Below are 15,339 nucleotides of genomic sequence, written 5' to 3'. Positions count from 1 at the left end.
TATTAATTATTGTCTGCGCAAGTAAGTTATTTAATCGTTTATATCGAACCTACAATCGATCTATACTCGAAGGAATAACAGGAAGTGAACTCACGTCACGGCACGTAAACCGGAAGTGAAGCGCCCAATATCCGTGTTTCATTAAAAAAAATTGTTTTTACCTTTACACATTAAAACGTAAGAAGATGAACATAATTAAACACAAGATGGGAAGTAAATGCAGACAACCCTCATCTTTCTTTATTGTCGTCGTTTGGCAGCATGGAGCAGTCCGAATGATGCGTTCAATGCAGCAATTTGAAATGGGAGAAAAAGAAAAGAACGCCAAAACGGAATTTTGTGTATATATATTAAAAATGATTGTTTTCTCACTGCCCTCATTCTCCTCTTAGTTAATAATAGTGGCCAAGCTGGGAAGTAAATACAGACAACCCTCATCGTTCTTTATTGTTGTCGTTTGGCAGCATGTCTGTTCCGAATGATGCGTTCAATGCAGCAATTTGCAGTGGGAGAAAAAGAAAAAAAACGTCAAAAAGAAATATTCAAAATGATTTTGTTTTCTCACTGCCCTCGTTCTCCTCTTAGTTAATGATAGTGGCCAAGATGTAAAGTAAATGCAGACAACCCTCATATTTCTTTATTGTTGTCGTTTGGCAGCATGGAGCAGTCCGAATGATGCGTTCAATGCAGAAATTTGAAGTGGGAGGGGGAAAAAAAACGTCAAAAAGGAATTTTGTGTATATATATTCAAAATGATTGTTTTCTCTCTGCCCTCATTCTCCTCTTAGTTAATAATAGTGGCCAAGATGGGAAGTAAATGCAGACAACCCTCATCTTTCTTTATTGTTGTCCTTTGACATCATGTCTGTTCCAAATGATGCGTTCAATGCAGCGATTTGAAGTGGGAGGAAAAGAAAAAAACGCCAAAACGGAATTTTGTGTATATATATTCAAAATGATTTGGTTTTCTCACTGCCCTCATTCTCTTCTTAGTTAATAATAGTGGCCAAGATGGGAAGTAAATGCAGACAACTCTCATCTTTCTTTATTGTTGTCCTTTGACAGCATGTATGTTCCGAATGATGCGTTCACTGCAGCAATTTGAAGTGGGAGAAAAAGAAAAAGACGTAAAAAAAAGAATTTTGTGTATGTATATATTCAAAATTATTTTGTTTTCTAACTGCCCTTATTCTCCTCTTAGTTAACAATAATGGCAAAGATGAGAAGTAAATGCAGACAACCCTCATCTTTCTTTATTGTTGTCCTTTGACAGCATGTCTGCTCTGAATGATGCGTTCAATGCAGCAATTTGAAGTGGGAGAAAAAGAATAAAGTGTCAAATAGAAATATTCAAAATTATTTTGTTTTCTCATTTCCCTCAGTCTCCTCTTAGTTAATAATAGTGGCAAAGATGGGAAGTAAATGCAGACAACCCTCATCTTTCTTTATTGTTGTCATTTGGCAGCATGTCTGTTCTAAATGATGCGTTCAATGCAGCAATTTGAAGTGGGAGAAAAATAAAAAAAACGTCAAAAACTAATTTTGTGTAAATTGTTGTCCTTTGACATGTCTGTTCCGAATGATGCATTCAATGCAGCAATTTGAAGTGGGAGAAAAAGAAAAAAACGTCAAAAAGGAATTTTGTGTATATATATATATATATATATATATACTAAAAATTATTTTGTTTTCTCACTGCCCTCATTCTCCTCTTATTTAAAAATAGTGGCCAAGATGGGAAGTAAATGCAGACAACCCTCATCTTTCTTTATTGTTGTCCTTTGACATCATGTCTGTTCCGAATGATGCGTTCAATGCAGCGATTTGAAGTGGGAGAAAAAGAAACAAACGCCAAAAAGGAATTTTGTGTAATTATATTCAAAATAATTTTTATTATTTCACTGCCCTTATTCTCCTCTTAGTTATTATTAGTGGCCAAGATGGGAAGTAAATGCAGACAACCCTCATCTTTCTTTATTGTTGTCATTTGGCATCATGTCTGTTCCGAGTGATGCGTTCAATGCAGCAATTTAAAGTGGGATAAAAAGAAAAAACGGCTAAATGTCCAAAAAGGAATTTTGTGTAATTATATTCTAAAATATTTTGTGTCATCACTGCCCTTATTCTCCTCTTAGTTAACAATAATGGCCAAGATGGGAAGTAAATGCAGACAACCCTCATCTTTCTTTATTGTTGTCATTTGACATCATGGAGCATTCCGAATGATGCGTTCAATGCAGAGATTTGAAGTGGGAGAAAAAGAAAAAAACGTCAAAAAGGAATGTTTTGTAAATATATTCAAAATTATTTAGTTTTCTCACTGCCCTCATTCTCCTCTTAGTTAATAATAGTGGCCAAGATGGGAAGTAAATGCAGACAACCCTCATCTTTCTTTATTGTTGTCTGACAGCATGGAGCAGTCTGAATGATGCGTTCAATGCATAAATTTGAAGTGGGAGAAAAATAAAAAAACGTCAAAAAGGAATTTTGTGTAAATATATTCAAAATTATTTAGTTTTCTCACTGCCCTCATTCTCCTCTTAGTAAATAATAGTGGCCAAGATGGGAAGTAAATGCAGACAACCCTCATCTTTCTTTATTGTTGTCCTTTGACAGCATGTCTGTTCCGAATGATGCGTTCAATGCAGCGATTTGAAGTGGGACAAAAAGAAAAAAACGTCAAATTTGCATGGCAGCTCCCTCCATCAGTGTGTGAATGTGTGTGTGAATGGGTAAATGTGGAAGTAGTGTCAAAGCGCTTTGAGTACCTTGAAGGTAGAAAAGCGCTATACAAGTACAACCCATTTATCATTTATTATTTAAATAAAAATGTTGTGTAAATATATTCAAAATTATTTTGTTTTCTCACTGCCCTCATTCTCCTCTGAGTTAATAATAGTGGCCAAGATGCGAAGTAAATGCAGACAACCCTCATCTTTCTTTATTGTTGTCGTTTGACATCATGTCTGTTCCGAATGATGCGTTCAATGCATCAATTTGCAGTGGGAGAAAAAGAAAAAACGTCAAAAATAAATATTCAAACTTATTTTGTTTTCTCACTGCCCTCATTCTCCTCTTAGTTAATGATAGTGGCCAAGATGGGAGGTAAATGCAGATAACCCTCAAAAAAGGAATTTTGTGTAAATATATAGAAAATTATTTTGTTTTCTCACTGTCCTCATTCTCCTCTTAGTTAATAATAGTGGCCAAGATGGGAAGTAAATGCAGACAACCCTCATCTTTCTTTATTGTTGTCCTTTGACATCATGTCTGTTCCAAATGATGCGTTCAATGCAGCGATTTGAAGTAGGAGGAAAAGAAAAAAACGCCAAAACGGAATTTTGTGTATATATATTCAAAATGATTTGGTTTTCTCACTGCCCTCATTCTCTTCTTACTTAATAATAGTGGCCAAGATGGGAAGTAAATGCAGACAACCCTCATCTTTCTTTATTGTTGTCATTTGACATCACGTTTGTTCCAAATGATGCGTTCAATGCAGCAATTTGAAGTGGGAGAAAAAGAAAAAAACGCCAAAACGGAATTTTGTGTATATATATTCAAAATGATTTGGTTTTCTCACTGCCCTCATTCTCTTCTTACTTAATAATAGTGGCCAAGATGGGAAGTAAATGCAGACAACCCTCATCTTTCTTTATTGTTGTCATTTAACATCACGTTTGTTCCAAATGATGCGTTCAATGCAGCAATTTGAAGTGGGAGAAAAAGAAAAAAACGTCAAAAAGGAATTTTGTGTAAATATATTCAAAATTATTATGTTTTCTCACTGCCCTCATTCTCTTCTTAGTTAATAATAGTGGCCAAGATGGGAAGTAAATGCAGACAACCCTCATCTTTCTTTATTGTTGTCCTATGACATCATGTTTGTTCCGAATGATGCATTCAATGCAGCAATTTAAAGTGGGATAAAAAGAAAAAACGGCTAAAAGTCAAAGAAGGAATTTTGTGTAAATATATTCAAAATGATTTAGTTTTCTCACTGCCCTCATTCTCCTCTTAGTTAATAATAATGGCAAAGATGGGAAGTAAATGCAGACAACCCTCATCTTTCTTTATTGTTGTCGTTTGACATCATGTCTGTTCCACATGATGCGTTCAATGCAGCGATTTGAAGTGGGAGAAAAAGAAAAAAACGCCAAAAAGGAATTTTGTGTAATTATATTCTAAAATATTTTGTGTCATCACTGCCCTCATTCTCCTCTTAGTTAATAATAGTGGCCAAGATGGGAAGTAAATGCAGACAACCCTCATCTTTCTTTATTGTTGTCCTTTGACATCATGTCTGTTCCGAATGATGCGTTCAATGCAGCGATTTGAAGTGGTAGAAAAAGAAAAAAACGTCAAATAAGAATGTTGTGTAAATATATTCAAAATTATTTTGTTTTCTCACCTCCCTCATTCTCCTCTTAGTTAATAATAGTGGCCAAGATGGGAAGTAAATGCAGACAACCCTCATCTTTCTTTATTGTTGTCGTTTGACAGCATGGAGCAGTCCGAATGATGCGTTCAATGCATAAATTTGAAGTGGGAGAAAAATAAAAAAATGCCAAAATATCAAAAAGGAATTTTGTGTAAATATATTCAAAAGTATTTAATTTTCTCACTGCCCTCATTCTCCTCTTAGTTAATAATAGTAGCCAAGATGGGAAGTAAATGCAGACAACCCTCATCTTTCTTTATTGTTGTCGTTTGGCATCATGTCTGTTCCGAATGATGCGTTCAATGCAGCGATTTGAAGTGGGACAAAAAGAAAAAAACGTCAAATAAGAATGTTGTGTAAATATATTCAAAATGATTTAGTTTTCTCACTGCCCTCATTCTCCTCTTAGTTAATAATAGTGGCCAAGATGGGAAGTAAATGCAGACAACCCTCATCTTTCTTTATTGTTGTCCTATGACATCATGGAGCAGTCCGAATGATGCGTTCAATGCATAAATCTGAAGTGGGAGAAAAATAAAAAAACGCCAAAAAATCAAAAAGGAATTTTGTGTAAATATATTCAAAATGATTTAGTTTTCTCACTGCCCTCATTCTCCTCTTAGTTAATGATAGTGGCCAAGATGGGAAGTAAATGCAGACAACCCTCATCTTTCTTTATTGTTGTCCTTTGACAGCATGTCTTTCGAGTGATGCGTTCAATGTAGCGATTTAAAGTGGGATAAAATGAAAAAACCCGCTAAAAGTCAAAAAGGAATTTTGTGTAAATATATTCAAAATTATTTAGTTTTCTCACTGCCCTCATTCTCCTCTTAGTTAATAATAGTAGCCAAGATGGGAAGTAAATGCAGACAACCCTCATCTTTCTTTTTTGTTGTCGTTTGGCATCATGTCTGTTCCGAATGATGCGTTCAATGCAGCAATTTGAAGTGGGAGAAATAGAAAAAAACGTCAAAACGGAATTTTGTGTATATATATATACATCAAAAAATATTTTGTTTTCTCACTGGCCTCATTCTCCTCTTAGTTAATAATAATAGTGGCCAAGATGGGAAGTAAATGCAGACAACCCTCATCTTTCTTTATTGTTGTCATTTGGCATCATGTCTGTTCCGAATGATGCGTTCAATGCAGCGATTTGAAGTGGGAGAAAAAGAAAAAAACGTCAAATAAGAATGTTGTGTAAATATATTCAAAATGATTTTGTTTTCTCACCTCCCTCATTCTCCTCTGAGTTAATAATAATGGCCAAGATGGGAAGTAAATGCAGACAACCCTCATCTTTATTTATTGTTGTCGTTTGGCATCATGTCTGTTCCGAATGATGCGTTCAATGCAGCGATTTGAAGTGGGAGAAAAAGAAAAAAACGTAAAAACGGAATTTTGTGTATATATATATATATATATATATATATTAAAAATTATTTTGTTTTCTCACTGCCCTCATTCTCCTCTTAGTTAATAATAGTGGCCAAGATGGGAAGTAAATGCAGACAACCCTCATCTTTCTTTTTTGTTGTCATTTGGCATCATGTCTGTTCCGAATGATGCGTTCAATGCAGCGATTTGAAGTGGGACAAAAAGAAAAAAATGTCAAAAAGGAATTTTTTGTATATATATTCAAAATGAGCCACTTTTCATTCATACATTTTTAGTCATTTTTTCCCCCATTTAATATTTAAGCCAAAGATGCAATAAAAGTACACATGAATAAATACAAACACGGTCTTGTATCCTGCAGATGAATTCACTCCCCAACATGTCTGGCTCCGCCCTTTTAGATAACCCCGCCCCCCAAAATGCCCAGTATGGCGTTAAAAAACACAACGTGACGCACTACATGTGGCGCTTCCGCTTCCGCTTTTTTTTTTTTTTTTTGCAAATTATTAGTTATTTTTAGCGGCGTACAAAACGCTTGTTTCTAAAAGCTTGTACCCAAAAAAAAAAAAAGAAAAAAAAAAGCAACTGTCGGTATGATGCAATGCATATAACCGCACTAATAAACATAAAAAAAACATAAATAATAAACATAAAAAACATAAACATAAAATAATAAATAATAAAATAAACATAAAAAAACATAATAAACATAAAAAAAAAAAAAAAAAAAAAAAAAGCAACTGTCAGTATGATGCAATGCATATAACCGCACTAATAAACATGTTGAAGGATGGACCTTTTTTTTTTTTTTTTTTTTGATAAATACCTGGTGGCACCTCGTGATGCCTTTGTGGACCTCAACAACATTTCAGCACCGTTAATGACTCGTCAAATATTTGTCGGCCCATATCTGGGGGGGGGAAAATTAAAATAAAATCACGACGACGAGACGGGGGTATGAAAACAAAACGTTTACGCGCACATTGCACAGAAAATGTCTGGCGGCGAGAGGCGGGAAGAGGCCCTTAAGTGATGCCACATGCTGCAATAATCCCATTAATAATGGGAGCAACACTGGCTGGCTTCTCTTGAGGTGACACGGGGTGGGGGGGACGTTGGGAAGGGAGACCCGGAGAGAAAGAGAAATTGATTTCATATGTTAGCCCCCCCCCCCCCCCCCCCCTCCCTCTTCCTCACCACCCCATCAACAACAACCCACCCCCCCCAACCCCTTTCGACGTCACCCCTGTATTCCAGAGGAGAAACCGCAGACTTCCTTCCTGCGCCGCCAGTTTGTTTTTCCAAACGCCAAAAAAAAAAAAGCGGGTCCATTTTGCATTTCAGCATGTTTCACATTACCCAAAAAGCCCTCGGAGCTCTTCTCCGCACACTTTTTGACGCCTCCTCCTCCTTTTTTTTTTTTGCAGACTCCCTCCGGTCTGCTGCTGGCCCACAGTCCACTCTTGTCTGGCATCCACTTCTGGAGCAGCCTCAGCCCCGTGGCCCCGCTCAGTCCGGCCCGGCTGCAGGGCCACGGGTCCTTGTTCCAGGTGAGACCCGCGCACGCACGCACGCACTTGGTAGAAGCAAACACAAAAAATAGGCCACAGAAGACGAAAAAAAAAGAAAAACAAACAGGCGTTGTTGACTCGTATTTTGAAAAGCCAAAGCAGGAAGTGAGTTGGGCGTCTGCCGGAGGTGGGCGGGGCCCTGATGATAAAACCAACAGAGGAACTTCTAAGGTTGGAAAATCCTCCATTTTGTTTGGCTCTCGAAACAATTCTTCCCTTGAAATATCATCGATCTGTTCCAGGGTCAAGTTAAGTGTCATTTAAAAACGCTCATAACTGTGTAAAAATAGCTTCTCATGTACAAAAACCCAAAACCAGTGAATTTGTCACGTTGTGTAAATGGTAAATAAAAACAATTTGCAAATCCTTTTCAACTTATATTCAATTGAGTAGACTGCAAAGACAAGATATTTTATGTTCCCATTTTTTTGGTGCAAATAATCATTAACTTAGAATTTAATGGCAGCAACACATGGCAAAAAAGTTGTCACAGGGGCATTTTTACCACTGTGTTACATGGCCTTTCCTTTTAACAACACTCAGTAAACGTTTGGGAACTGAGGAGACACATTTTTTAAGCTTCTCAGGTGGAATTCTTTCCCATTCTTGCTTGATGTACAGCTTAAGTTGATCAACAGTCTGAGGGTCTCCGTTAGGCTTCATAATGCGCCACACATTTTCAATGGGAGACAGGTCTGGACTGCAGGCGGGCCAGTTTAGTACCCGCACTCTTTTACTATGAAGCCACACTGTTGTAACACGTGGCTTGGCATCGTCTTGCTGAAATAAGCAGGGGCGTCCATGCTAACGTTGCTTGGATGGCAACATATAAATGATAAATGGGTTATACTTGTATAGCGCTTTTCTACCTTCAAGGTACTCGAAGCGCTTTGACACTACTTCCACATTTACCCATTCACACACACATTCACACACTGATGGAGGGAGCTGCCATGCAAGGCGCTAACCAGCAGCCATCAGGAGCAAGGGTGAAGTGTCTTGCTCAGGACACAACGGACATGACGAGGTTGGTACTAGGTGGGGATTGAACCAGGGACCCTCGGGTCGCGCACGGCCACTCTTCCACTGCGCCACGCCGTCCCATATGTTGCTCCAAAACCTGTATGTACCTTTCAGCATTAATGGTGCCTTCACAGATGTGTAAGTTACCCATGTCTTGGGCACTAATACACCCCCATACCATCACACATGCTGGCTTTTACACTTTGCGCCTATAACAATCCTGGATGGTTCTTTTCCTCTTTGTTCCGGCACACATGACGTCCACAGTTTCCAAACGTGGACTCGTCAGACCACAGAACACTTTCCCACTTTGCATCAGTCCATCTTAGATGAGCTTGGGCGGCGTTTCTGGGTGTTGTTGATAAATGGCTTTGGCTTTGCATAGTAGAGTGTTAACTTGCACTTACAGATGTAGCGACGAATGGTGGTTAGTGACAGTGGTTTTCTAAAGTGCTCCTGAGCCCATGTGGTGATATCCTTTACACACTGATGACCCCTTTTGATGCAGTACCGCCTGAGGGATGGAAGGTCCGTAATATCATCGCTTACGTGCAGGGATTTCTCCAGATTCTCTGAATCTTTTGATGATATTACGGACCGTAGATGGTGAAATCCCTAAATTCCTTGCAATAGCTGGTTGAGAAATGTTGTTCTTAAACTGTTCAACAATTTTCTCACGCATTTGTTGACAAAGTGGTGACCCTCGCCCCGTCCTTGTTTGTGAATGACTGAGCATTTCATGGAATCTGCTTTAATACCCAATCATGGCACCCACCTGTTCCCAATTAGCCTGTTCACCTGTGGGATGTTCCAAATAAGTGTTTGATGAGCATTCCTCAACTTTCTCAGTCTTTTTTGCCACTTGTGCCAGCTTTTTTGAAACATGTTGCAGGCATTACATTTCAAATGAGCTAATATTGGCAAAAAATAACAAAGTTTACTAGTTCGAACATTAAATATCTTGTCTTTGCAGTCTATTCAAATAAATATAAGTTGTCATCATTGTTTTTATTTATCATTTACACAACGTGACAACTTCACTGGTTTTGGGGCTTGTACTTAGGTCACATGTCCTTTTCTATGGCTATCATCACACATTTCCTTGTCCCTGGTTCCATACTTCTGTGACATCGAGTCTGGTTGATCACCAAAACATTTAATAAAGTTTTAGTCTTTTTAATTTGATCAGCAAAAAAAAATAAAAAAAAACATCTCAGCACAAGTTGCGACGTTTTGAGGCTAACTTTTGAGTCAAACGAAGATTTTATGAATGTATCAACGTTTTTACTGTTACTCAAAAATGACAGGATATCCACAAAAATTGAAGAACATATTTACCCCCGCACGTTAAAAACATCTGTGAACTGTCGAGAACGACCTATAGTGGTAATTGTTGTTGGGACCATGAGAGAGTGTCATCACACGTCAACATCTCTAACATGTAAAAGCTGCCTCTTTGCTAGGTCAGCATTGCACATGAAAATATGTTCTTCATTTATTAGATACATGTCAAGTATAAAGTCAGTGTTTGTATACTACGTTACCCAGAAGGCTTAGCCCCGTCGCCACGTCGTGTCATTGCTGGTTTTACAAGCATGTTCGACAGCGCACACACACTGAGTACTTACAAACCCCGTTTCTATATGAGTTGGGAAATTGTGTTAGATGTAAATATAAACGGAATACAATGATTTGCAAATCATTTTCAACCCATATTCAGTTGAATATGCTACAAAGACAACATATTTGATGTTCAAACTCATAAACTTTTTTTTTGTTGCAAATAATCATTAACTTTAGAATTTGATGCCAGCAACACGTGACAAAGAAGTTGGGAAATGTGGCAAAAAAGACTGATAAAGTTGAGGAATGCTCATCAAACACTGGTGAACAGGCAAATTGGGAACAGGTGGGTGCCATGATTGGGTATAAAAGTAGATTCCATGAAATGCTCAGTCATTCACAAACAAGGATGGGGCGAGGGTCACCACTTTGTCAACAAATGCGTGAGCAAATTGTTGAACAGTTTAAGAAAAACCTTTCTCAACCAGCTATTGCAAGGAATTTAGGGATTTCACCATCTACGGTCCGTAAAATCATCAAAGGGTTCAGAGAATCTGGAGAAATCACTGCACGTAAGCAGCTTCGATCCCTCAGGCTGTACTGCATCAACAAGCGACATCCGTGTGTAAAGGATATCACCACATGGGCTCAGGAACCCACTGTCAGTAACTACAGTTGGTCGCTACATCTAATAATAATAATAACTGGGATTTATATAGCGCTTTTCTAAGTACCCAAAGTCGCTTTACATGTAGAACACATCAATCATTCACACCTGGTGGTGGTAAGCTACTTTCATAGCCACAGCTGCCCTGGGGTAGACTTGACGGAAGCGTGGTTTGCAATTTGCGCCAACGGCCCATCCGACCACCACCTATCATTCATCATTCAATTCACCGATGTGAGTGACACCGGGGGCAAAGGGTGAAGTGTCCCGCCCAAGGACACAACGGCAGCGATTTTTGGATGGTAAGAGGCGGGGAGCGAACCTGCAACCCTCAGGTTTCTGGCACGGTTGCTCTACCCACTACGCCATGCCGCCCCCATCTGTAAGTGCAAGTTAAAACTCTCCTATGCAAGGCGAAAACCGTTTATCAACAACACCCAGAAACGCCGTCGGCTTCGCTGGGCCTGAGCTCATCTAAGATGGACTGATACAAAGTGGAAAAGTGTTCTGTGGTCTGACGAGTCCACATTTCAAATTGTTTTTGGAAACTGTGGACGTCGTGTCAAGAGGAAAAGAACCATCCGGATTGTTATAGGCGCAAAGTTAAAAAGCCAGCATCTGTGATGGTATGGGGGTGTATTAGTGCCCAAGGCATGGGTAACTTACACATCTGTGGAGGCACCATTAATGCTGAAAGGTACATACAGGTTTTGGAGCAACATATGTTGCCATCCAAGCAACCTTATCATGGACGCCCCTGCTTATTTCAGCAAGACAATGCCAAGCCACGTGTTACAACAGCGTGGCTTCATAGTTAAAGAGTGCGGGTACTAGACTGGCCTGCCTGTAGTCCAGACCTGTCTCCCATTGAAAATGTGTGGCGCATTATGAAGCCTAAAATACCACAACGGAGATCCCCGGACTGTTGAACAACTTAAGCTGTACATCAAGCAAGAATGGGAAATAATTCCACCTCCATCCATCCATCCATCTTCTTCCGCTTATCCGAAGTCGGGTCGCGGGGGAAGCAGCCTAAGCAGGGAAGTCCAGACTTTCCTCTCCCCAGCTACTTCGTCCAGCTCTTTTATCCCGAGTTGTTCCCAGGCCAGCCGGGAGACATAGTCTTCCCAACGTGTCCTGGGTCTTCCCCGTGCCCTAAACACCTCCCTAGGGAGGCGTTCGCGTGGCATCCTGACCAGATGCCCGAACCACCTCATCTCACTCCTCTCCATGTGGAGGAGCAGCGGCTTTACTTTGAGCTCCCCCCGGATGACAGAGCTTCTCACCCTATCTCTAAGGGAGAGCCCCGCCACCCGGCGGAGGAAACTCATTTCGGCCGCTTGTACCCGTGATCTTGTCCTTTCGGTCATAACCCAAAGCTCATGACCATAGGTGAGGATGGGAACGTAGATCGACCGGTAAATTGAGAGCTTTGCCTTCCAGCTCAGCTCCTTCTTCACCACAACGGATCGATACAGCGTCCGCATTACTGAAGACGCCGCACTGTCGATCTCACCATCCACTCTTCCCTCACTCGTGAACAAGACTCCGAGGTACTTGAACTCCTCCACTTGGGGCAGGGTCTCCTCCCCAACCCGGAGATGGCACTCCACCCTTTTCCGGGCGAGAACCATGGACTCGGGACTTGGAGGTGCTGATTCCGGACACCTGAGAAGCTTCAAAAATGTGTCTCCTCAGTTCCCAAACGTTTACAGAGTGTTGTTAAAAGGAAAGGCCATGTAACCAGAGGTGGGTAGAGTAGCCAGAAATTGTACTCAAGTAAGAGTACTGTTACTTTAGAGATTTATTACTCAAGTAAAAGTAAGGAATAGTCACCCAAATATTTACTTGAGTAAAAGTAAAAAGTATGTTGTGAAAAAACTACTCAAGTACTGAGTAACTGATGAGTAACATACACACTCATATCATATATATATATATATATATATATATATATATATATATATATATATATATATATATATATATATATATACTGTATATATATATATATATATACATACATACATACATATACATTGATATATACAGTATATAATTTATATGTATTTATTTTGCTGTTTTTGTTTACATGTTAAAGGTGTTTTAATGAATATACATGCATGTTTAACATATAGATTCCTTTCTTTCATGAAGACTAGAATATAAGTTGGTGTATTACCTGATTCTGATGACTTGCGTTGATTGTAATCAGACAGTAGTGATGATAACGTCCACGTTTTCAAATGGAGGAGAAGAAAAGTTCCTCCTTTCTGTCTAATACCATATGAAAGTGGTGGGTTTTTGGCATCTTATTTGTCCAGCTTCCATATTCGTTTTTATACACTTTACAAGAAATATATTGGCGTCAAACTCCTTAGCTTGCTAGCTTGTTTGCGCTGGCTTTCGGTGACTCTTGTTTTGAAAGCGCAGGCGCGATGGAGCGGCACTTTTATTGTGAAGACAGGCTTTTGACGGGATGTACGGTTGAAATAAAAAAGTATCTTTTTTCCTTCACACTTTTGATTGATTAATTGGAACTTTTATTATTAGATTGCACAGTATAGTACACATTCCGTACAATTGACCACTAAATGGTAACACCCCAATAAGTTTTTCAACTTGTTTAAGTCAGGTCATGTGACCACCTGGCTCTGTTTGATTGGTCCAACGTCACCAGTGACTGCATCTGATTGGTGGAACGAAGTGAAACGTCACCAGTAAGGCAGGCACTTTGAAGGTCTGTCTGACAGACCAAAACAAACAAAGCGTGCATTAACAGATCGATAAAAATTAGTAGCGAGTAGCGAGCTGAATGTAGATAAAAGTAGCGGAGTAAAAGTAGCGTTCCTTCTCTATAAATATACTTAAGTAAAAGTAAAAGTATGTTGCATTAAAACTACTCTTAGAAGTACAATTTATCCCAAAAGTTACTCAAGTAGATGTAACGGAGTAAATGTAGCGCGTTACTACCCACCTCTGCATGTAACACAGTGGTGAACATGCCCTTTCCCAACTACTTTGTCACGTGTTGCAGCCATGAAATTCCAAGTTAATTATTATTTGCAAGAAATAAATAAATTTATGAGTTTGAACATCAAATATGTTGTCTTTGTAGTGCATTCAACTGAATATGGGTTGAAAAGGAAATCATTATATTTACATCTAACACAATTTCCCAACTCATATGGAAACGGGGTTTGTAGATTCTCACTGAACCGGACGACTTTTGGCAGATATTTGCTGACATGAATATTCATCATCGGCAAACTGTGGACGAAAGATGTTTTTGTTGTGCGACTAATCAGACTCGGCGAGCGGGTCCGGGGGGTGGGGGGGTGATGGGGTGTCCGGTTTCAGAGCAGCAGAGCGAGAGGAAATCCTGTGAATACTTCCTGTTTGAGCCCGGGGGAGCCGAACAGGCCCGAACAGGGTGAACCGGTTTTTGAGCGCGGCTCCTCACTCGTCGCGCGCTTTCGCCTGGGCCACGCCCCGGACCGGATTTCTTGCGAGGGGGGGACAGAGACGAACAGGAAGAGAGGCACAATGAAAACGAATAACAGGAAGCGCGAGCGGTGACAATGCTCGCGGTTCCTCGCCGGAAAAAGCGGCCTTTCGCAGAGCTTCCGCCCCCCCACCCGTTGCTAACTCTGGGGCCACCTTTTCTCTTCCTGTGCAGTTCCCCAGCCTAATCAACGGACACATGCCTGTCCCCCTGCCAAGCCTGGAAGGAACACCCTCCTCCTCCTCCTCGCTCCTGTTGCCCGGCGCCCACAAATCCTGATCCAGGAAGTCTTGGTCCATATCTCACGGCTCCTCCTGGGACACTCGGTGACCTCATTTTGTCTAGTTTTTGCACTTGGGTTGCAGCGGTCGGAAAGCACTCGGTGGAAAGCCATATTTGTGGAGGCACAGCTCGCTGCTGACCTCCAGCGAGACGCTCATTCATAACCTTCTTCTTCTTCTTCTTCACTTTCCTGACCTTTGGTATGTAACATATGCACTATGCTTCTCAGATAGTACCGGCTGTGCCTTATTCTTCTGTCTCCTACCCTTCCTCCCCCTCCTAAATATTTCCAATTCAATGAAAACCCTTTTTTAGTACTTTCTTTTTTTGTTTTATTTTATACTGGACGTGGTATACAGTATGTATTCTGTACAATTTTGTATTGTGATGAATGTCATTCATTTTCAATAAAAGCATTGAATGCATTTTTAACGAGGAAATCAGTCTTTTTTTTAAATCTCTCTAAAACAGGGGTGGGCAATTAATTTTTACCGGGGGCCGCACGAGCAACCTGAGCACTCATACCTGCCAACTACTCCGGTTTTCCCGTAATTAGTACGGTTTTCATCAACCTATTCCGGGTTACGGTTGCAGTGATAAAAAATACGGTTTTTCATTAATTAAAATTTTTTTTTTTTTTTTTAAAGTTTTATTCACGGAATCGCGTAACAACAATGACAATCGACACTGCTTCCCGTAACTTCCTATCGAGCCATTCCGAATGCCATGCGCGAGGCTATTTATAGCACCGCTGCCAAGCACGAGGCACCAGTTGCCATTGTTTCCAAACGAGCGAACGATCATGGAATCAGCCGGAGAAAAAATCGCAAACGAGTCTTAAACCGAAAAGAAAACTGCAGTCATTCCGTGAAGAATATTCAAAAGCCTA

At 40.0% G+C, this 15,339-nt stretch overlaps 1 protein-coding gene across 1 annotated transcript in view; it reads left to right on the top strand.

The window, feature by feature from the left end:
- The window catches only part of elk3 (ETS transcription factor ELK3), a 35,689-nt gene extending 20,799 nt beyond the window's left edge, over window positions 1-14,890 (top strand). The window contains exons 4-5 of the mRNA XM_061924610.1: window positions 7,267-7,389; window positions 14,343-14,890. Of these exons, the coding sequence (XP_061780594.1) occupies window positions 7,267-7,389; window positions 14,343-14,447 (228 nt within the window). The 3' untranslated portion in view covers window positions 14,448-14,890. The remainder of the gene's footprint in view (window positions 1-7,266; window positions 7,390-14,342) is intronic.
- Window positions 14,891-15,339: the final 449 nt, after the last annotated feature.

This window comes from Nerophis lumbriciformis, linkage group LG29, assembly GCF_033978685.3.
Source record: "Nerophis lumbriciformis linkage group LG29, RoL_Nlum_v2.1, whole genome shotgun sequence".
NCBI lineage: Eukaryota > Metazoa > Chordata > Actinopteri > Syngnathiformes > Syngnathidae > Nerophis > Nerophis lumbriciformis.
Note: the sequence above shows the minus strand (reverse complement) of the source record. Positions and strands in the feature narration are given on the sequence as shown.